The sequence below is a fragment of the Camelus dromedarius genome, chromosome 1 (assembly GCF_036321535.1).
Source record: "Camelus dromedarius isolate mCamDro1 chromosome 1, mCamDro1.pat, whole genome shotgun sequence".
Taxonomy (NCBI): domain Eukaryota; kingdom Metazoa; phylum Chordata; class Mammalia; order Artiodactyla; family Camelidae; genus Camelus; species Camelus dromedarius.
The window spans coordinates 82,778,226-82,801,260 of record NC_087436.1 but is presented as its reverse complement, the minus strand read 5'-3'; the positions used below and the strand labels follow the sequence as shown (position 1 = coordinate 82,801,260).

Here is a 23,035-nt window from a genome sequence, read left to right as displayed (position 1 = left end):
AAGTCAGAGACATATGCAGCAAAAAGAAAACCCAGGGAACTTAACACTTTGTCATTCCTTGGGTCTCGTGGTCCCTGGCCAGTCTGCCTAATTCTCTCCACCTCTCAGTGTTTTCATTGGTTTGTTTTACATATATGTCCATTATGTATGTAACGTATGGCCATATATATTAGTTGTACTTAGCAGGAGGAATAGGGGAAGGTACCCTCTACTCCGTCTTCACTGAAGTGAAAGTCATCTATTACTGTTATTTTTAAAACAGTTTTTAAAAGACAAGTTTTAGGTTCACAACAAAATTGAGAGGAAGGTACAGAGATTTCCCATATAATCCTTCTCCTACACATGCATAGTGTCCCCCATGATCAACATCATTACCAGATGGCACATTTGTACCAGGGATGAGCCTACATTGACACATCACTCAAAGTCCATATTTTACCTTAGGGCTCACGCTTGGTGTTGTACATTTTGTGGGTCTGGACAATTGTATAATGGCATGTGTCTCTAATATAGCATCATACAAAATATTTACACCATCTCAAAAATCCTCTTTGCTCTGCCTATTCATCTCCCCTCCCCAGCTGATCTTCTTATTGTTTCCATAGTTTTGCCTTTTCTAGGATGTCATATAGTTGGGATCCTTCTCAGATTGGCTTCTTTCACTTAGTAATATGAACTTGAGTTCCCTTCACATTTTTTATGGCTTGATGGCTTAGTTCCTTTTAGTTCTGAGTAGTATTCCATTGTCTGGATGTACAAGTTTTATTTACCCATTCACCTACTGAAGGACATCTTGGTTGCTTCCAAGTTTTGGCAATTATGAATAAAGCTGCTATAAATATCCATGGGCAGATTTTTATGTGGACATGTTTTCACCTCCGTTCGGTAAATTTCAAGGAGAGTGATTGTTGAATCATATAATAAGAATATGTTTAGTTTTGTAAGATACTGCCAAACTGTCTTTGTAATTGGCTGTACCATATTGCATTCCCATCAGCAATATATAAGAGTTCCTGGCTGGTTGGTGTTGTCAGTGTTCTGGATTTTGGCCATTCTAATAGATGTGTAGTCATTGTTGTTTTAATTTGCATTTCCTGATGACATATGGTGTGGAGCATCTTTTCATATGCTTATTTGCCATTTGAATATCTTCTTTGGCGGGGCATCTGTTAAGGTCTTTGACTAACTTTTTAATTAGATCATTTTCTTATGTTGAATTTTAAGAATTCTTTGTATATTTTGGGTAACATCTTTATCAGATGTATCTTTTGCAAATATTTTCTCCCAGTCTGTGGCTTGTCGTCTAATCTCTTGACATTATCTTTCACATACCATAAGTTTTTAATTGTAATGGTGTCCAGCTTCTCAGTTATTTCTTTCATGGATTGTGTCTTTGGTGTTGTAGTTTAAAGGTCATTGCCATGCCCAAGGCCATGCAAGTTTTCTGTGCATTTTTTTTTTTAGGTCTATGATCCATTTTGAGTTAATTTTTGTGAAATGTAAAGTCTATGTCTAGATTCAGTTTTTTTTCCATTTGGATGTCCCATTTTCCAGCACTGCTTGTTGAAGAGACTATCTTTTTTACATTGTTTTGTTTTTGTTCCTTTGTCAAAGATCGGTTGACTATATTGATGCCAGTCCATTTCTGGTCTCTCTGTTCTGTTCCATTGCTCTATTTGTCTGTTTGCCAATACCACACTGTCTTGACTATGGTAGCTTTATAGCAAATATTGAAGTCAGATGGTGGTCAGTCCTCCAACTTTGTCCTTCTTCAATATCTTGTTCACTATTCTAGGTCTTTTGCCTCTCCATGTAAACTTTTGGATCAGTTTGTCAATATTCATAAAATACCTTGCTGTGATTTTTATTGAGATTGCACTGAATCTATAGATCAAGTTGGGAAGAACTGACATCTTAACAATATTGAATCTTTCTATCCATGAACATGGGATATTTCTCCTTTTATTTAAGTCTTCTTTGATTTCGTTCATTGAAGTTTTGTAGTTTTTCTCATATAGATCTTGTACGTATTTTGTTAGATTTATATAAATATTTAATTTACTAAAATAAATGGTATTGTGTTTTTAACTTCAAATTCCACATATTCATTGTTGATATGCAGGAAAGCAATTGATTTTTGTATATTAACTTGTATCCTGCAGCCTTGCAATTATCAGTTATTAGTACCAGGAGTTTTTTTGTTGTTAATTCTTTGGGGTTTTCTATATAGACAATCATGTCTTCTGTGAACAAAAGCAGTTTTATGCCTTCCTTCCCAATGTGTATACCTTCTCCTCCACCCTTTTGTTACCTTATTGCGTTAGTAAGGACTTCCTGTATGATGTTGGAAAGGAGTGGTGAGAGGAGATTTTTTTTAAATCTACATTATCACATTTTTCATATAGTTTTGTCATTTCTCTGATTTTAATAGCATTCTTTGTCTTAAAGATCAGGAAATACTAAAGAGCACAGGGGAGCCAATATCGTCATGCAATAGGACACTATCCTAGCCTCCACCCTGTTCAGAATTCTTACAAATAAGCTAAGATGAATGCCTAAAAGGTAACAATATATTTACATCTCAAAAAACTGAGAGGGATAGTTAATATATACAATCATAAAATCAAGATTCAAAAAAACCTCAATAACATAGTATTATAAAATATGACATTATGCATTTTGATTTTGAAAAAATATATATAATATGGTATAAAGGAGCTAGTTTAATATTGGTTCTTACGGAGCAAGCAACAAGCAAACAAAAAACAGAAGGAGGGTAGCTCTTAGGTAATTAGAAATTAAATAAGAAGCAGAGGAAACTGATATTAGTTCAGCCTGTACGTTGGGCCAAGCACTGGTACAGGCATTTTATAGATGCCAAGGAATCTACACAACTGTAGACTATATTAAGATAAGTGAGTGGCCAGAATAAGGGAGGTAACTGTCACACTGTGTGCTGAGCTGTGTAGATGATATGTGGACATTGTTCCCAACTAATTGGAGGTGACAAGCATGGTGACAGGTCACATGAAAGGTCACTGAAAAATGTTTAATTTCAAAGCTGTCAAGTGGAAAAAAATGAATTATTCTGCCTTGAACCGGAAGTGCAAGGCAGTGCTTTCTCTGTTAATGTAGGTATTTAAGCAGTGGCAAAATGACCAGCTATTAGGGATAAAGGAAAGTGGTCTGTTTTAGGTGAGCACTGGGCTAGATGACCTCCAAGGGTCCTTCCAAGAATCCACACACCTCTATCGGCCAAGTTAAAAAAAAGAACGGCGGAGTTCTAGTCTCAGGGGCGTTAGCCTCTCAAAGCTGGGCACAGCTGGCCTTCAGCTTTGAGGAGATCCAGACATTAGTAAGAAAGAAGAGATGCTTTCAGTTAAGATAAATTCCAGCTATTATCTTAGGAAACAGGAAATACAGGGTTTCATAGGAGAAATGTGTGCAAACAAAAGCTAGATTTAGATTCCAGGGGGACTGTTATTCAAACAAAAGAGCCCTTGTTTTTTATTATGGAGTTCGAAAGTACTGGGATATGGGCATTATAAAAGAGAGGCACCTGCTTGTATATTAAAAAAAAGTAACTTCTTATAGGGAGATATCGTCTCCAAATTTAATCATGAACGAAAAGAAAAGACTCTCTCAAGTGCTCTGCTTAATTTTAGTTCTCCAAGTGCTAAAATTTTAAAAAACTGAGTGAGGGTGCCATCTAGTGACTGTTTTCTGGTTTTCAATTTTGGAAGCCCGTGAACATGTGTGCCCATGGCAGTGATTTTGGAACCTAGTTGTGCATTGGTATTATCTGGAAGTTTCTCTAACCTTTGGCTTCCTAGGACCCACCTGAAGTCAAAATCAGAATCTTTAGAGATGGGGCCCTAGAGGTTCTGCTTTCATTTTAGAAATCTTCGAATGTTTGGAATTAAATGCCCTGGGGGCACGGTGTGTGTGGGATGAAGTGTCATGAACCAAATTAAAGTGCAGTATTTACCTACTTGCTCTAAGAATTTGGTTTCAGGAATATGCAAATTGGTGCTACATCTTTGTACCTCTGAAACGTAAGATCGGCTAGCGTTTACCCTACAGCTATAGGCAGAGATACACAAAGATGTTTATTATAACACTGGGTTTAATCAGGATGAACTAAAAATGACTTAAATGTTCATCAATAGGATTTGGCTACAAAATGACAGTAAACTCAAACTTTGAAATTCTATGCAACCATTTAAAAGAAAGGTATTTTTTTATATGCTGACACCCCAGATGTATTGTGTGCAGAAAGCAAGCTGTATTTTTAGGAAAGAGGTGATTCAGATGTAAGTGGTCTGGAGCTGATCTCAGAAACACTGCATTAGTGGGTAGACAGAGTAATAGTTGTGATACAGGGCCATGAACGGGGCCCAGGGATTTTTTCATTGTTAACAGGTTCCTCAAATGGTTTTAATGCAAACCAGCATTTGAAATCACTCGTGTGGGCATCTTCCCAGTAACCCTCCAGTCAGACTCCTAGGCCCCCTCTAGGTCCTTGGCCAGTCCAGACCCTGCACTGTGGGAACACTTTCAGTCGGTGATGGAGATCCTGTGCCTCATGGCTTTTCTCTGTGAACACATGATGAAAACACGACTTAAAATGAGTTTACAAGACACCCTTGAAACATGGACCTCCAGACAGGCTCTTGCCAAAGAGAACTTGTTCCCAGTGTGTGGGTGGGGCTTCCCCAGTTCACCACGATGTGGAGAGTTATCTGGTGGCTGTAGAGTTGTGGCGAGCCGTCACGTACAGATCAGTCATTCTAACAGGATGTGACCACAGCATGCGTCTCTCTACAAGAAGGGACAGAAAGTGTGACAAGGAAACAAAGAAGGAAGCAAAGGAGCAAAAGCTGAAAGTGCAAAGGAGCAAAAGGTCACAAAGGGCTGATGTGAGATGTGCTTGCTGCTCTGTTTCCCAAAGGCTTGGGTGACTGTCCCTTCTTAATCGGATTTTCCATTAGTAGAATTTGTGAGGTAGAATCCATGTGTCTGCAGGGTCCTCCACAAAGTCGTCTTTCTGACCCGTGGCCTGTCCAGTGCTAAATTCTGGTCCCAGAGGCCCAGATTGGTGGAAGGAACCAGCCCCTCCCAGGGAAGGTGTCTCAGCCCTCAGCTGGGCTAGCATGTTTTATAACCGGGGCTGTGAGGTTGGAGGGATCAATGAAGACGGAGAATACGGGTGGGAAGCCGTCCTCGGACCCCCCACGCCTTCCTGCAGCCAACAGAAACGAGTCTCTCCTCTGAGTCTCCGGCATCTGGTCTCACGGGGATTGTATAGTTTTGAGTAAGTGAGGAGGCTGCATTATGTCAGTTTACGCTCACTTGTCCATCAGTCACTTACTCGAAGCACATGGGAGTAAGCCTCGAATCAGTTTGCATGTGTTTCTTTTTCAAAATAATGTTTATAGTTTTCTGATTATAAAAGAAGAGAAGAATGCAGTACATAAATTTACAAAGAATATAGGAAATGTAAAGGAAAAAAAAAATCCCAGATGCATCCCATTTTCCCTTCCAGTCCTTAGTTTCTAAGTATATATTTATATACATTTTAAGAAAACTGGTATCATTTTATATTGTTTGGTACCCTGTTCTGTTAAACTACTACGTCCTTTCACCACATTACTAAGTACTTTAAACATTAAAAATTTCATTATTTACCTCTACTACAATTTATTCAATCTACTATTGAAGTATATTTAGTGTTTTCTGTTTTTCTCCATTATAAACTCTTGTTTTTTTAATTAAATCTGAATGCCACTGGTCTCTCACCATTGTTCATAATATTAGCTGTTTTTAAGATATCCATTCTTTATCATGGGACTATATCATGTCCTGATTCTCCTTGTTTATGAATAATTTGAAAATCAGAAATGAATGTTGAGTGTTTAAGAATGACATTCAACATTCTTCCAGTTTCTCGGTCCAAAACTTTAAAGTCATTTGTTCTCCTTTTCTTTCTTTTAAACCCTCATATTAAAAAAAAAAAATCAGTAAATCTGCCAGCTCGCGTTGCACCACACACACAGAACCTGACCACTTCTCGTCCCACATCTGGATGATCATGGCAGCCTCCAGACCTTCCTCTGCTCCCCCCTGCATCAGACTGCATCCTGATCTCGGCCACAGAAGCCAGTTATCCTATTAAGTCAAGTCGGGCCGTGCACATTTTGCTCACAATTTTCAAGTGGACTTCGTCTCACTCCTCAGTCTACAAGGCTCTGTTGTCTGTTCCTCCGACATTTGGGCTAGACCTCCTACCACTCCCCGTTTGCACATCCACTCAAACCATGTTGGCTCTCCTGCTGTCCCTGTTAGTTGCTTTTGAAATGCGGGCTTCATAGTGTCTAGAAACAGATGCACTGTGAGTGCCTCCTTGGTTCACAGTGGGACCTAAAGACTGAGTGAGGAGACAGGTTGTTTCCTGTGGATTACAGCAGTCGCCCTTTGGGTAGCCTTACTGCCAGCCTTCTGCCCTCCAGCTCCCCCTGCCTGGTCCCAGCGTCACCGCCTCCCATGGTGGGAACGATCTTTCTTAAGCTCTGAAATACATAGAGTGTCATTTAAGGTCATCAACTGTCAAGCCTCATTTGCCTGTTGGAACTTGACTGTCTGCAGCCCCTCTGAATGTGGAATGCCTCAAGAAAAATGGATTTTACTCCATCTTTATTCTTCCCTTCAGCTAGAGTTCATTGCTTTCCTCAGAACTATAATCACTTTATTTATATTTCTATTGTTGAACTTACCACAGTCTGTGTTGTGTCTTTTCTATGTCTTTCTCCTTGACTGAATTACAGTCTTGGTAAGAGCCAGGAGCATCTCTTTCCTTCTTTTGATCACCATGGAATTTTGTAAAATGTGATCATTCGGTAAGTGTTCTTCAACTGAGCTGAATGTTCTGCCAAACAGAATCAGGTATCTTAACTGGCTGGAGTTGCCAACAGTTGAATTAGGGCTGCAGAACCAAGGCGCATATTTGCAAGCAGAGAAATCTAAAAAGTTGAGGTTCGAGAGAGCAGCGTGTGTGGAAATAAATTCCAGAGCCTGGAGTGATCTTTTCTTTTTGGGCACAAGGTGGCAGACTATGTCCACTTCAGTAATTGCATATAAGGCCGCTTGGTGAGGCTGAGATGTTCTGTCCTATTTTGGAAATTTATTTGAAAAAATATAAATGAAGCTAGTGCAGCTTGATGGCTGAAATCTGGATTTGCGTTGTTTCCTTTACAACACCCGGTGTTTTTATGTGATCAGACCACTCGCATGTGAAAGTCTGACATAATCTGGGATAGCACTGGCGGGTTGATTTCAAGTCATTTATCCGCAATTTAAAAACTAACATAGTTTACTTCTCTAACTGCCTCTAGTTGTGTGTATGTGTGTGTGTGCCCAAAATGTCTTTTTTTCTAAAAAAAACAAAAGCAAAGTACTAAGAATAGTTTATTCCGGAATTATGATGGTGACTAGTTTATTAGGCAATACGTTAAATGTTTCCATTGATACCAGTTTCTGTTATACCTGGAAGATGGAGAAGAAATGAGGGGTAAAAGGTAGTTTCCAGGTTCCAAGTAGCATTTATTTTAGGTTCTCTCTTGATACACACACACACACACACACACACACACGCTCACACATATTCAAGTATGTGCATAGATGTATACACACACTCTCCACATATCTGTCTACATATACATACTTTACAGAATATGATGTATTCTGTCTACGTGACATATGATAGTGCAGTGAATGCTTAAGAACAAAGACTCTGGAGCCTGACTGCTTGGACGCAAACCCTAGCTTACTAGTTGAATCATTTACTAACAGCTCTGTGCCTCAGTTTCCTCATCTGTAAATGGGGGATAATGATACTACTTGTATAATAGGGTGTCTGTGCAGATTAGAGGATTTAACTGAGCATGGCACATGTTAGCTGTTATTCTTTGTATGTATCTGATTTATTCCATAGCTTATACTACAGCTTTTATTTAGTTTAAAAAAAGCAACTTCTATCTACCCATTGTGGGGGTTTAGATTTTTTGAAGGCACCCTAATGTACTGACATTGACTTCTATTTATCTGTGTCACACAGATTATTCAACTCAACAAACTAGGTGCTATATGGAAAGTGCACTCATGATTTCTGCCGTCTGGGAACTTTCATCTCAAAGAGACAAGAGCTTGTCTCTTACCCTGTCCCCAGCCCGCTCTTCTTCTTCTCTGGGACCTTCTCCCTATGAAGAATGCCACCAATGGAGAGGTGTATCCATTAGGAATTCAATTCAGCTGTTGATAACCAAAAAAAGAACAGTCGCTTAACCAATAGAAAATTGTGTTACAGAATAAACACACTGAAGGCAAGAGGCTGATGGGGCTGGTTTAGGGGCATGCCTGTGAGTCTTCTGTCCTTTTGTGTTAGAAAACCTACACTCCTGTCTATCCCGTTTGCTCTCACACGGCTATCACATGCACCACACTCCAACACCAGATGTGCGGGGTCTTTTCCCCCCACACCAAGCGCTTCTGTGACACCGGCTGGATGCCCTACAGTTGAACTCAGTTCTGACACTGTCTACCCAGAGGTAGCATCAGATCCCACAGGTCCAGGGCTGAGTCCCACCAGATCCTCCCTCCCCCACTTCAGATGCTGATTGTAAGTCCAGACTGTCACTTGTGCTTCCGACCTATTGGCTATAGATGGGAGGTTTCCAAGACCTCCTCCTTGGATTCCATTAATTTCCTAGAGTGGCTCACAGAATGGAGGAAAGTGGTTTATTACTGTTCACCAGTTTATTGTAAGGGGACATGATGAAGGGTACAGATGGACACCCAGATGGACAAATGCGCAGGGCAAGGTATGTGGGAAGGGGCTTGGAGTTTCCACGCTCTCTCTGGGTGGGCCACTCCCCCATCACCTCCACATGTTCGCACACTTGGACGCTCCCTGAACTCCACAGGTTAGGGATTTTTATCACATAGGCATAATCAACCATAAACTCCATTTCCAGCCCCTCTCCCCTCTATGGAGAATTGGGGAGGAGGGTTGTAACTTTTAAGCTTCTAATCATCACTTGGTCTTTCTGGTGACCAGCCCTCATCCAAGAGCCCACCCAGAGTCACCTCATTAGAACAAGAGACATTGCTGTCACCCAGGAAATTCCAAGGGATTTAGGAACTCTGTGTCAGGAACTGGGGTCAAAGACCAAATCTTGGAACAAAGATGCTCCTAGTGCTTTTATCACTTAGGAAATTACACAGGTTTTAGGAGTTTTGTGGCAGGAACTGGTTGCAGAGACTAAGATATGTATTTTCTGATCTCACACCCTCCCTTCACGGTCACACAATGGCTCCTGCACCCCCAAGCATCGTGCTGATGTTAAGCAAAGAAGAATGGAGTAAGCAGAGATGAAAGGTGGGACTAGCTGTATATGTTCTCTTACGGAGAAGAGCAAAAAGCTTCCAGAACTCGCTCCCCACTCGGACCAGGAGGCTTAGGGCTGATTTCCAGAACGGCGTCACAAGGCCATTAGCTGGAAAAACATCTATGCTGAAGATCAGTATAAAGAAACAGGCCTGAAATGATTGGGATCAGCGACGAAAGTATCTGCCGAAGAAAGTTTTTGTCTTGGCTTCGCATTTGTGCTTCTGCTTCTCATATCCTCCCTGGTGCCCTCCCTCCACCCCATTCCCCTCTTTGTCCGGAAGGAGGTAGAACTGAGAAAAGTGATAACATGGAGAGTCACTTCAGGAAATAAAATTTACTCTATCAGATGTTACAAACAAGCAACAGAGGAAAGGGCATACAAGGACACGAAGCAGGATCTCTTTATTAGAGCCGAGGGAGGTCAGAGGAAAGGGGAAATGCTGACGTAAGCCAGGCGGGATGCAGGGGGGCTGTGATGCTTGCTTTATGCAGTCAGTTCATTTCACAGCCACCGCCTTTGCCAGAGGCAGACCTCATCTGTTGCCCCTGAAATGAAGCACCGCAGATGACAGACTTTCTTATCAATCATTTTATTACAGATTATCATACAAGAGATACTGTATTTCATGTCTACAGAGCAAACAACAGAGGGAGAATTTTATGACACTCACAACCTATTTTTAAATGATACCTGTTTAAATGTTACCTATTCCAGAAATCCTTAATGAATTTTATTCCTTAATAAAGTATCATAATTTTTTAACTGAAGTATAGTATAGATTTACAACATTGTGTTAGTTTCTGGTGTACAGCATAGCGATTCTGTTATACATGTATATATTCCTTTTCATCTTCTTTTCCACTATAGGCCATTACAAGGTATTGAATATAATTCCCTGTGCTATACGGTAGGACATTGTTGTTTAGTCATAACCTTGACTAGGATTTCATAAAGCATCAAAACTTTGAACAGGATTTCATTCTACGACCATGAAAATTGCAACAGCCCTCCTCAGGAGGCCGGGTTCCCTGGTGTGTTCAGTGCCGGCTGGGTCCTTCAGCCGGTCCGTTACCACGTGGCTCTCCTCTAGAGCATCAAGTCCCAGACCACTAGTGTTCGCCCCTTTGTCCTGCTGGGAATTCCTAGTCACCATCGCTCTCACTCGAACTGCCACTGTCAGATGATTCACTACTGTCGTGCCTTTTAGGGGGCCGAGCCCTCCTACTGTAATGGGGTCTTCTGTAACCCCAGGACCCTTTCCTTTGGGGCATACCCTTATTCCACGTAGAATTACTTTCTCTGTGGGGTACATAGTGATTTTTCCTGCTGTGTGTTATGGTCCCCTCATTATTGCGGCCATTATGGGAACCTATTTCATTTTTAAAGTCATTGTCAAAACCAGGAGAAGGAATGAGCCGGCCCTGACCTTTGCCCTTACTTGGAAATGTTTGTTCTTCATTTGAAGTCACTTGCTTCCTATTGAAATGGTCTGTGCCTTTTCTGCTACTACCTTTGCCATTTTTGGGAATTTCATTATAATTCGTACTTTCAGCCCCATTGCTACTGCCATCTTTTCTTTTGTCTTTTGAGGGTGTGTGAGGGTAATGAAACTCTATTTTCCCTTGATGAACACTTTGGCTGCCGCCATCCACTCTGTTTCCTTCTTTTCCAGGGAGTTTCTTAAAATCGGTGCTACCTATGATGTCGTTGCTGCCCTCCACTAGGCTTACATCACCGGCATTTGCCTCTTTGGCTGTTTCATCCCTGGTTCCAATCGTATTCCTGCCATTTCCTTCCTTCTCCGGGATCTCATTGTAACCTGGTCCTCTTGCATCGGGGGTGATGGTCTCGACTTCACTTGGGCTGGAAAACTCTGTTTGACTCTCTGCATCTTCCCGGTCAGGACCAATAGCTTCTCCTTTACCAGAAATGTCCTTAAAAGGTGGACCATCTCCACTGAAAGGAGCGATATCATTGTCCCCCCTTCCTTGAAGATCTGGGTAACCACTGCCTTCAAAGTCACTGGGTACTTTTTTGACTTTGGGGGGCTGTTTTAGATAGTCCATGTGGTGCTGGACATGGTGGGCACTTCTGCTTTTCACTAGAGTGTTCTGGGCTCGGGAATCACTTTGATGGTTCTTCTTAATTTTTGAGGGGGCCTTAGCATAGTTTACAGCTGTTGGAATCTTGCTTAGAACATTCTTGGGTTTGTTCTTGTTTTCTTCCAAGAGTTCAGTCACAGCCCCCGGCTCCACTGCGTGTTGCATGCTATTTCGGATGAGCGCTGGGCCGTATTCCTCTTGGTCATGAAGTTTGCTGACAGCACTGTGTCCCCCCTCAGCCCTGTGATTCCCAGTCAGTTCAGGGTAAGTGGACATCTTTAGGTCACTGTGGGCGTTTTCTTTGTTACTAATACTGTAGTCTTCATTCGTGGTCGGTCTGTTTTCAAAAAGATTTGGGGGTTTAGTGCTTTTGTTAATTTCATTGGCTCCAAGAAGGGACAAGGCTTTCTCGTTTTCCTGGACAGTGTTTTCTCTAGGGGCAGGCTCTTGGTGTCTCTTGCCGGAACGGTGAAGAGCAGTATTGTCTTTGTTCTTTCCTTCCTGCTAAAGGGTAATTTTCAACATAAAGTGACTCTTTTATGTTAAATTTTTTAAGTCTAATAATTCTTAGGCAATAATAGTACTTTAAATAAAACCACAAGATACTTAATAAAAAGAGACCATTAACTCAATAGAGGTTTGTTGGTAGAGATAATTCTGGAATGGCCAAAGCAGGTTTCATGGAAAAAGAAGAACGAGCAAGGCTGGAAAGATGGGTAAGATTCCAGTGCATGAAAGGGGAGTGGTGAGAACATCTTAAGAATAAGTGGCATATTCAAATGTTTGGAAACAAGAAACGTTTGAAAGATAACATGAATAAAGCTGTGAGGTTGGAATAGAAAAATCCTAAAGAAGAGAATAAGAAATAAATTTGGAAATGCAGATTTTGAAGGACGACCTGAATTTAAGGAGGACGAGTGTGGTCCTTATGTTGTAACTGGGGAGTCATTGCAGGTGAAATGGAATTCATCTTTCAAACATAATTATTCTCTCTCTCATTCTCTCTCCCTCCCCCTATGCTCTCTCTTTGCTTTGCCCTGGTCTTCAAAGGTATAAATCTTTTCATTTCTTCTCCCTCCCTCCCTTCCTTCCTTTCTCTCTCTCTCTCTCTTTCTTCTTTTTAAATAGAAACTATCCAAATAGAAGAGTCTAGGTGATATTCAGCTTCTGTCATTCAAACAAAGGATTCTGCAACAACTGTTGGTGACCCAAGCTACTGTCTGAAAAAGAACTCATTCATTTCATCTTCTTCCTCTTTTATCATGTAATAAACCAAATTTGACTGTCTAGATCAATAGGACCTCAAAATGTAGCATCATCAGAACTATTTGGAAGGCTTACTAAAACAAAGATTGTTGGATCCAACGGCCAGAGTGTCTGATGCATAGGCTGGGAGCGTGGTCCAGAATTTGCATTCGTGACAAGTTCCCAAATGAGGTTGAGTCTGCTGGTCTGTAGACCACACTCTGAGAACTTCTCTTTGTGATCATAAGTGTAAGTAAGGGAGGTCCAGACAAGAAAAGTCCCTGAGAGAATAATGGGAAGAGAAAGGGAACATGGAGAAGAAGAGTAAGTGTCTACGTTTGTATCTCAATTTGTCCATCTTTTGGGGGGAAGGTCTGTACAGGTGATGTCACAGGCTGCGCCTTGCCAACCTGAGGTGCAGCCCAGGTGCAAGACGCTTGAACAATGTGGTTGAGAAGAAAGAGGGGCTGAGACTGATTTTTCCCGTGCTGCTCACTGTTCCTCTGCACAGGCTGGATGTGGAAGCATCTGAGAGTGGTTGGGAGCTTTCCAGGGAGTGTCACTGTGGAGGGAGTGAGGTGGCTCTAAAAGGAGATGTAGATGAAGTGTGTACACTTGGGACAAATGTGAGTCATACTCAAAGAGGCGTCTAATTTGGCATGAGAGCCAAGAGAGGCTGAATCATCACTAGGTCCCAACCAAGACTGTACTGTTTGGTCCTAAGCTGTGGTAGCCAGCAACTTCATCTTAGGGTACCAGCGGGCCAGCAGCACACAAGTGGTCAAGCAACATTGCCCTATGCGTGTCTGAGGATTCCATGTCTTCCTGTGCGCTATGGCGTAAGCCATGTTTGTACACGTGGTATGTGATCTGTAGGGGATGGTGTAAGCCATACCCTACTCCCTCTTAGGTGTGCATGCCAGCTTAGAGGGAGAAGGGAGGAGAGTGAGGATCCAAGCATTTTTATCCCAGAGAGACTGAAGGATTAACTTAAAGAACTACTTCAATGATTAGATAACCTCAAGTTTACACAGGTTGAATTTAAATTAATTTCTGCATGCTCCCTCCCCCTTCCATTGACCCATGGGGAGGAGCTCTTGAGCAACAGAACAATTATAAACAGAATCATAGTTTCTCTCCACCTCAGACTTGTTGGGTGAGCTAAAATTTACACCACCACTACAGAAGCCTTTGAACTAAAATCAAAATAAGATATTTATCGAGGGATCAGCACATGTGAGAAGCTGGGCTGGGTGCTACATGGTCTAAGGAATCCCTGATGACTTCTTGAATGGCAGAGGTTAACAGTTCTGCAGGGGTGTGGAGGGTAAGGGTGAGGTGGTGGGGCAGAGACCTCATATTTAATCAGGGTTTGCACAGATTTACACAGTGTCAGGGATTCGTAGAACCTGGGATTCCAGAGATAAGAATTTGATTTTATTTTGCAGGGGATGAAGGGCTAGTGAAGGTGCATAAGCAAGAGAGTAACAAAATAAAAATCAGAGGTTTAGGAGAAATTGTGGTGAGAAAGAACAGTTTGGAGGATGCTGCAGGTCCAGGAATGAGCTGTAATCACTTAGATTAAGATTACGCCAAAGAAAAACGTTACAAAGAAAAACCTCCTACTGGTGTCCAAATAAAAGAAGGGTTAATAACTAGAATGTTGACATGCAAAAATGAAGACAAGAGAAAAAGATAACTTTAATATTAGCCACATTGATATTGAGAGGATATGGAACCTGAGAACTGGGTATATCAGTGAGAGACAGAGCTGGGTGTCCAGCCTCCCCGCCTGCATCCTTCCCAGTTTCTACGACCTGTGGTCAACTGGCCTGTCCTTGAACATATTAAGTGCTAATTGCTTGTTAATTTTCAGGTCAGATCTTTTCATTTATGGTTATTCTAATTTTTAAAAAGCTTTTTAAAACCTTCAACTAGTAACTAGTACCCCCTTTTTCCCGAAGCAACAATTCTTAAGGTTATTTCTTCTTTCATAGGCCACCCTTCTAGGAAAGTTCAGTTTTCCTCCCTACTCACCGGGGACCCACTGGAGGTTTCTCTTCCCCAGGCTGACACGTGCAGAGCTGTCTTAGGAGGTCGCTAGACCTCAGACCCACCCCAATGGGAGGACTGTCTACTTGGCGGATTCCTCACTTTTAATATACTTGCTTCACTGATGGAAGCACCTGGGAACTGCTGAGTCAGCTTACACTTGACTCTCAAGATAAAAATGGTTTACAGAAGTGTCCTCTATTCTTATGAAGCTGGCTAACACACAGCACACAGAAGTTCCAACGTGTAGTGTTTTTAGGATGTAATTTGAAATGACTTATTTGGGAAGATTTACCATTATTCACTAACCTTTTATATTGGCAGGTATATTCTGAAAATAGGTAAGACTTTTCTCATGAGGAAAAATAAAATAGAAAAGAACTCCATAATAAGTCATTTCTGAATAAAAAGGATTTAAAATATTTGACTTACTTTGAAACGTTAAATCTTGGAAAGTTTTCATGGGCATTTGTGTTTTCCTTTGCAGCCAAGTTCATTTGCTCACGGCTAATGTGCACTTTTGAGTTAAACAGGTGCACTATAATAATCTCTTCTTAATTTTTTCCCCTTCCTTTTCTGAAGCAGGACATTTTGTTTTATATTTGGTGCTTTTACTGCCTTTAAAACAGTAGCCTGTATGCTAGTAATCTGTGTGCATTTCTTTAAAGACAGAATAGAGTTCTTTTAGAAATAAAAGCATGAAACAGCTTTCAAGTTGTGGCATGTGATGGTCAGTCATTTCTGCATTTGCTTCTGCCGCATGACTTCTGATCGCACTGTTGACTCTATGACGGTTTTAGCGTCAGCGTATCTCTTGGCTGGTCTGCTGTCCTGTCTCTGTGCCTTGGTTCGTATTATTCTTTTCATGGCCTCTCTCACACAATTGTTTGCTCAAATCCTACTCATCCTTCAAGGCCCAGCTCAGTTACTCCCATTCTGTAGCTTTCCCTGAACACCAGACTAGGAACTAGTCTTTTCTACCCCAAGCCCTAAAGCATGATTCTTTGGGTACAACTCACAGGGCACTTTGCACATGCTGTCTCGGATTATAGTAATTTTTGTAAGTGCCTTTTGTTTCTTTTCTAACTCTAAAATCCTGGAGGGAAAGAGTTAAGTTTTCACAATCATTTTATCACACATAATATCTTGTACCATAGGAAGAGCTCAGCAGATATTTAAAGAAGTTTAAAAGGCAATTAGTCTTGGAGATGCTAAATCACAGAGATACAGCTGAAGAATTCTGAGCAGAACAAAATAACCTTCTGAAGGGAAACTACTACTTCCCTGGGAAATGAAGCCAGATTTGGAGAAAGTAAATGGTCTTTTTGCTGATGGCATTTTAAACTGTTTCTAGCTCTTTGGCCAGTGAATCTGCAAGAAGGGACCGAGTGAAAAGAACTATTGTTTTTTTCCAGTGACAAAGTCCCAGTTCTTTCTCCCCCAAGGATCCTGACACAGATGGAGTCAGCTGAGGAGTGAATTTAAGGGACACTAACATGTCACGTTTTAGGCCAAAAAGACTTCCTTCTAATCCCCCAGCCCCTCATTAGAGTATATGGTAAATTATGTCCAGAACACCTCCTTATAAAAGATCAAACTTTACTCAGAAGCGATAACATGAAAAACTCACGGGTGTCTGGGACCCGCCAGTACCACACCTGCCATGGGAGGTCCCGAAGCGGGCAGGATTGGGGCCAGGGCATGTGGTGGCCCATCTGTGTCAGCAAGACTCAGGGACTCTGGGGAGCCTGGAACCGTCGGGGAAGAACAAAGGCACCAGCCACAGACAGAAACCCCAGAGCAGGCGAAAGTAAGCTTTGTCTCCCCTTCAGTTTCTCCCAGTGTTAGTCCAGAGTTTGGCTCATGTTAAGAATCACCAGGATTCAGCTTACCTTCATGTCAGTTTGATTTTTCCTCCCAGGTGATGTGTAAACATACTTAAACATATAATACCCATGTTTCTCATGGTGGCCTTTGTACGTTATCTACAAAATACAACATTATATTAAGATGGGTTTATATCTTACTAGGACGCTTTCTGGTTCTCTTTTCAAAACAACAAGGTATTTTTCACTTGGGTTAAGTCTGCTTCTGCATCTGACAAGTGGTAGTACTTCCAGTAACCACAGGAGGGCGTGTGTCAGCCAGCTCCTGAAGAGAGCGGCCGGTTCCTTTCTTTTCTGCCGATCCCTAAATCAGTTTTCCTTGAGGATGGTTGTCAATCGCTCTCTCCCCCAGGGTGTATCAATTTTTTAAACCAAATTTCAACAGAAATAGAGCACTCAGAAGTATTTTCAAGTGGGAGGAGACAGGGCATTAGGAGAAAGGCAGAGTTTACAGTATTCATGCTGAATGTCAAACAGGCAAAACTCACAGCATGAACATTCAGGCTCTTAAGCTTGCAGTTTTCTCCTTTGTAATTTTCAGCTGAGATAGAGAACAGAAGATTGTTACTTTTTGGAGCAGAATTTTCTGAGACTGCCAGAAGAAACCGTGGTAGGCAGAAGTAAGCTGCAATTTGGTGACATGAAAAGCCGAGGGTACATGTTGAACTCTGGTTGCATACAGAAAGCTAACTCCATGTACACAGAATTCCCCATCGAGACGCGTTGACCCACTTCCCTTTCGTTTTCTCCCTCATTTACCGCTTTGTTCTCACGTGCACATGTGGGAGAATATTGTTGGCCAAGAACAATCTCCCAGAAGTTTCACTCATCCCTCTAAAGGAAGAAATCGTAGCGAAGAGAAACAGGTTTCCATTTGGAAGTGTTTTCTCTTTTCTATCACCTTGGGGGAATTCAGGTGCCAAAATTGTGTGGTGTGATTTTTCCATTTCCACCCCAGGGACACAAGAATATTTTGACAGTTAAAATTTTCCTCGTATTGACTTTTCTCTTTACAGAGTGGAAAGGGGTTTATTTGAGAAGAATAATTCTGTTTACCCTCTGTTCTTCCACACAGTCTTGCTTAGTTTTCTCCCCCTGTGGTTGAAATGTCTGAAAGGAAACAAGAAATAAAACTTTACCCGACATTTCTTCTTTCATTCATTTCTTCAAACAATAAATGTTTCATTTATTTATTTTTTTCTCACTGGGCTGTATTATTCCATGTGGAACATCATTCTGACCAAACGAAGATGGACACACTCCCCATGTTTGTTTCAGTATGGAAGGAGGATGCCTGCGTCTCCCTACCCCCCTAAACACACCCACAGAGGGAGACAATGCCGTCTCCACTACAGAACCACATTCAGGTGCAGGGGTTGGGAGGGGTGGCGCGCCATGTGCAAACGCTTGGATGTCACTGGTATCTGTTGAAGACGAAGTTTTCCCTGGTACACTGGGTGTTGTTAGTATCAGTGAACCAAAATCAGAGTTTGGTGATGGGGATTGTATGTGCATTGATTGTGGAAACCCAGTAACTACTATATGAGTAAAGGTATGATGCTGCTGGTAGTCCAGCAAGAGTAACAGCGTAGCCCTGAACCTAAGGGAAAGAACACACCTAAGGATGGGACTTTATTGCTGCTAGTCACCTGGGCAGTGTGTCTTTCAGGGAAAGGGAAAATGGGGTGGCTTGCAGATTGGGACAAACTCTTTCTCTTGATTAGACAAGAAAGTGTCAGAGTATCTTGAGGGTAAGTGGCTGGCGATGAGAGTCAGCCATTGAGGTGGAGAAAGACCAGAAACTAAAAGTGAATAGGCACAGCTTTGTCCCAGGCTTCGGGGATAAAACTGAGGTATCACAGGAGAGCATGCACAGAAGAGGACCTGCAGACCCTGGGGCAAGACTGCCACGGCAGGAGTAGACATGACAGCCCTTTCTTCTCAGTATTTTTATTTCCTTATTTATTTTTGAAACTCCTAGGTTATCTCAAATTTGACAAGAGGAACCAATGGGCGGCACTGGCTGAGTCTGAATGCCTGTGCTCAAGCAGATCAGGCAGCCTGGCGGAACTGGTAAGACGGGAAAGAGACTTCCTCAAGGGAAAGATGAAATAAAAGGGCTCTGTCAACCTGGAGGGGAGGTATTCAGCTTGAGGAAACCTTTAAGTTCTGCATTTCCTTGCAATAAGGTGTTGGTAATTAGCCTGCTTGCTTTCAGATACTGGGCTCCCTGGGCTGGATGACCCCTACAAAACACGTTCCCCAAGCTCCCTGGCTATCTGGCTTCAGTCTGGGTTTGGCGTGGGAGGCGTGGCCTGAGACTGGAGCGTGGAAGGAGAGAGAAGCCCAGGTTTGTCCTTCCCTGCTCTCTCGATTGGGGGCTGCATCTCTAGAACCAGATGCATCTCCTCTGTGGTCCCACCTCCTGCGGGGCCCCTCCCCCCACCCAGGGTACTGAGAACATCACCTCCTTCTTTGTTCCCATCACCCAAGGGGTGGGAGCAGTTTAAATATCTGGGTTGCTTCACCACCCCTGATTTGTTCTTTCTGTTTGTCCTGTGCTTTACAACTATTCTCCAAGTCAAATCCCTCTGCTAAACTTCCTATCATGGATTTTGGGTTTTTTGTTTGTTTTTTGTTTTATTTTTTTTAACCAGAGGTACTGGGGATTGAACCCAGGACCTCGTGCATACTAAGAATGCACTCTACCACTGAGCTATACCCTCCCCCCTTGTTTTCCTGACTGATAAAAAAAATCGTCTTAGAAATAAACTCAAAACTTTAATAAAAGCACCCTTTTGGCTGGGCTTCCAGGCAGATTTGCCTAACATTCCATTCAATTCTAGAAACAAAAATAGCTTGTCAAGAACACCTTATATTTATAAAGCACATTACAGTTTGTAAACTGCTTTCGTATACATAGTCTCATGTGATTCCCGCAATAACCCCTGTGAGATGGGCAGTGGAAGAAGCAAAACTACCTACACTTAAGTATCTTTCTGAATTCTTATTTTGTGGTTGGCTTTATTCCTTTGATAACTATGTAAGTTTAAAAAGCTAAAGTTCTCAATGTTCTTAGAAACAATGAACAGCACATAGATGTAAACTTAAAAAATATGTGCAGTATATTGTGCATATATATTTACAAGCAATATATTGTATATGTGCAGTCAAATTGTAACAATTCTACCTAATAAAACTGAAAAAAGAAAAGAAAAAAATTTTTTTTGTATTCAGAAAAAAAGTTACCTATACTTATACGGCTGGCAGTAGCTTTAATAGAAGTAAAGGAGATATTTTAACCTAAATCCTCTGCCTCAAAGTCCCAGATTAAAAGAATACATTTTTAAATGCCCTGCTATATGAAAAAAAATTTAATAATGAGAGGAAATGCTCCTGAAGTTTACATTAAGTACCTTCAAGGCATATTTTTTGTTGCAAATTATTTACTGTGTTTAATAAACATTCCAGTGCAAATGTGCTAAACACATAAGTATAACAAAGGTGTAATCATTAGGTTCAATGCCAAGCACTATTTAAATCCACTGATTAAATCTATTTGATGATAGTAAACCTGTTTTTGTTTGTTTTGTTTAAGAATGAAACACTGGTTCCAGAAATTTTAATCAGCGGTAAATTTTATAAATATACAAATATTTAAACATAGTTTTGTGTGATACATTTCAAGTCTTCACTTACAGCTTTTCATTTATTTCTTTGCTTTTGCTTTGTAACAGGTCTCTTTGACAAAAGATGTTTTGAAAGATTGTGTTTTATAGAATGTGAGATATGAAATGAACTATAAACCATTAAGCTTTCCATTACTTCCACTATAAAAAAAATCCAGAATTTTTCCTAACATCAAAACCAAGAATATGACTTTGCTTTTTTCCAATTTTACAACATTTTTTCCCTAAGGGCGCATTTTATAATTCTCTCCTTTACTGTCTCTCTGCTTATGTTAGTTCTTACATGATCTTGCGCATATAAATTTAGATCATTGCATCATTCCTCAAAAATATCAAAACAGTTAAAATAGTTCTGGAAATGGGGCTACAGGAAAGAGAAAACGTAAAATTGAGATGGGTAGATACTAAGCAAAAAAAAAAAAAAAAAAGAAATGCCAGTTTGAGGTATTCAGTGTCTTCTTACAGAACACACACACAAAGTGTATTAAGAACATACCTGATGGTACAGAGTACTTTACTGTAGTTCACGATAATAAATCATGAACTTACAACAAAGTAACTTACAACAAAGTCTTTATAGTCTAATTGCATATTGATGAATATTAATTGAATTTCATGGCCCAACGATCATCTTTTATTTTCTTCCACTTAAAATTTTGTTTTTGAAGGAAACCACGATGTCACCTTCAAATAGACCTTTTTGACATAAAAATTATTTTGAGCTGAAGGCAGTTGAGAAGTAGGTAAAATTTGTAATAAAATTTGTATGCTCTTCTCCTATTAATGTCTTTGTTAGTTAATTTTCAAACCCAGCTAGGGACCCAAAGAGGGTTGAGGAAAACTTCTTCCTCTCCTACCGTTTGAATTTGGATTATAATTCCAGAACATAGGTAAGTGACTCAGTATATCGATCATTTCTGATACCACCAATCTACTATTAAATAATACAGATAATTGCTCAAATAGAATCTATATCTGGAAGAAAACATATTTAGCCATTCATAATTCCAAATTCGTCTCTGTGTCCTTGCCAAATCTTCTTCATCTGAAATCTGCGCGCCGCCCCCTGCTCCCAACCACTTGGCGGTTCTCCCGCCCGTGAACGTGGCCCTGAAATGGAGACTGTATTGTTTCCCTCGGGGGAAGAAGGCTGGCACCCTCTCTTGACCAGTGGTCACCGGATTGATGTTGACATAGCACGTTTACTGGAAATGGTCGGAGAATGCCACTCCAGCTATTCTTTGGGACATGTGGCTCAAAATAGACTCATCCTCAGATGGTGGGATTGAGCTAGGTCAGCAGGACCACTCCATCCTCATCCTGCCTAAGCACATGCCTCTGTGGCCCTGAGTGAGCCAGGCCAGCTCTGTGCTTTGGGATCTGTGCAGCGGTAGATGTCTGTTTTAAGCCGTGCTGAGAGGGGACACACTTTCCTAACTCCAGCTGTCCTCACTGGTTGGCCTGGTTCATGCTTGTCAGCAGGCTCCCCAGCTGGTTACCCACTCACTTAAGACCTGTCTGTAAGTTATTCTGACAACAGCATCACCACGTGTGCCCACGGCTCTCCAGCTGGAAAGGTTACTCTGAGAAGTTAGGATGTTTTCCAGACATTATCTAATTAGCACTGTGTCTCCTTTGCAGAAAATATCTGTAACATTCAGCACTTTCACAAGATAAGTTAGTCACATCCTGAGTACTCATCTGGGTGAGTCAGAGGGAAGAAAAGACACAAACGGAAATTGGAGCTTGATTTGAGCTAAGCTTAGGGGGACATCTTCTCATCCTTAGCTTCGTGGATGAAGAGAAGATCACTAGCGGGATCGCACAGTGCTGGGAGTGTTGCAAGAATTACAGAGAAGTTCGTGTCCCTTTATGTTCTCATGTGGCTATAAAATCTAGTTGCTTAGCTATAGAAAATTCAAGTCCAGTACTTTCAGTTTTAAGTAAACTATTGAAAGGTTCTTTTGACATGTTGTAATTTGGGTATCTTAGCATTTACTCATTAGCATTAACTGACTGAAACACTGTTGTTTTCTCAGAAATAGTCTTTCTACTGTTTCTTTCGAGGTCAACGTGCGGACATCTTGTACTCCTTGTCACATGTTTGTTGAGGGCCTCCTTGGTGACAGACATTTCATCTCAAGTGTTGGATGCTCCCCCTTAGTTTTGTACTTTATTGAAACTGAACTAGGTAAGTGCTATGAATTTAAAAAGATATTGCTTAAAAGAAAAATAGATAAAGATAGCCAAAGATTATATGATGCATAACTGAATTTGTAAATGCTTACTGGTGCTGCCCGGGTCAGACTGAAAAGGAGCAGTCCCAAACAGACAATTCGCATCTTTGAGAATCTCTGTAAAAAGACAGTGACATTTCACCCTAAAGCATTGCCAAATATGAGCTGCAGCCATAAGAATAAATAAAACACAAAATTCTATACAAGCATCCTTTCCCTTAGCAGTCCATCTCCTTTTGTTTTTTATTTATTTATTTATTTTTTTAACTTTTTTTTTATTGATTTATAATCATTCCTTTTGTTTAAAAAAAAAACTATGTATAATTTATATCCAAGTATAGAAACTTTAAGAGCCTTTGTATGTCTAATAATTCCAAT

The 23,035-nt window shown here is 41.0% G+C and overlaps 1 protein-coding gene across 1 annotated transcript; it reads right to left on the bottom strand.

Moving 5' to 3' along the window:
• Positions 1-10,588: 10,588 nt before the first annotated feature.
• On the bottom strand, positions 10,589-22,762 carry MEPE (matrix extracellular phosphoglycoprotein). The gene is made up of 4 exons (XM_010983107.3): positions 22,709-22,762; positions 17,788-17,841; positions 16,738-16,830; positions 10,589-12,052 (listed from the first exon to the last, which is right to left on the bottom strand). The coding sequence occupies exons 1-4, from the start codon at positions 22,760-22,762 to the stop codon at positions 10,589-10,591; spliced, it is 1,665 nt and encodes a 554-aa protein (XP_010981409.3).
• Positions 22,763-23,035: the final 273 nt, after the last annotated feature.

What these genes read in the sequence shown, in the direction of transcription:
- MEPE (XM_010983107.3), bottom strand. Translation starts at nt 22,762, where the DNA reads ATGCGAATTGTCTGTTTGGGACTGCTCCTTTTCAGTCTGACCCGGGCA. An exon ending in GTCTGACCCGGGCAGCACCA is followed by an intron (nt 17,842 to 22,708) that starts GTAAGCATTTAC and finishes GTTTCCTTTCAG; the next exon opens with ACATTTCAACCACAGGGGGA. An exon ending in AAAATCAAACTGACATGAAG is followed by an intron (nt 12,053 to 16,737) that starts GTAAGCTGAATC and finishes ATTACCCTTTAG; the next exon opens with CAGGAAGGAAAGAACAAAGA.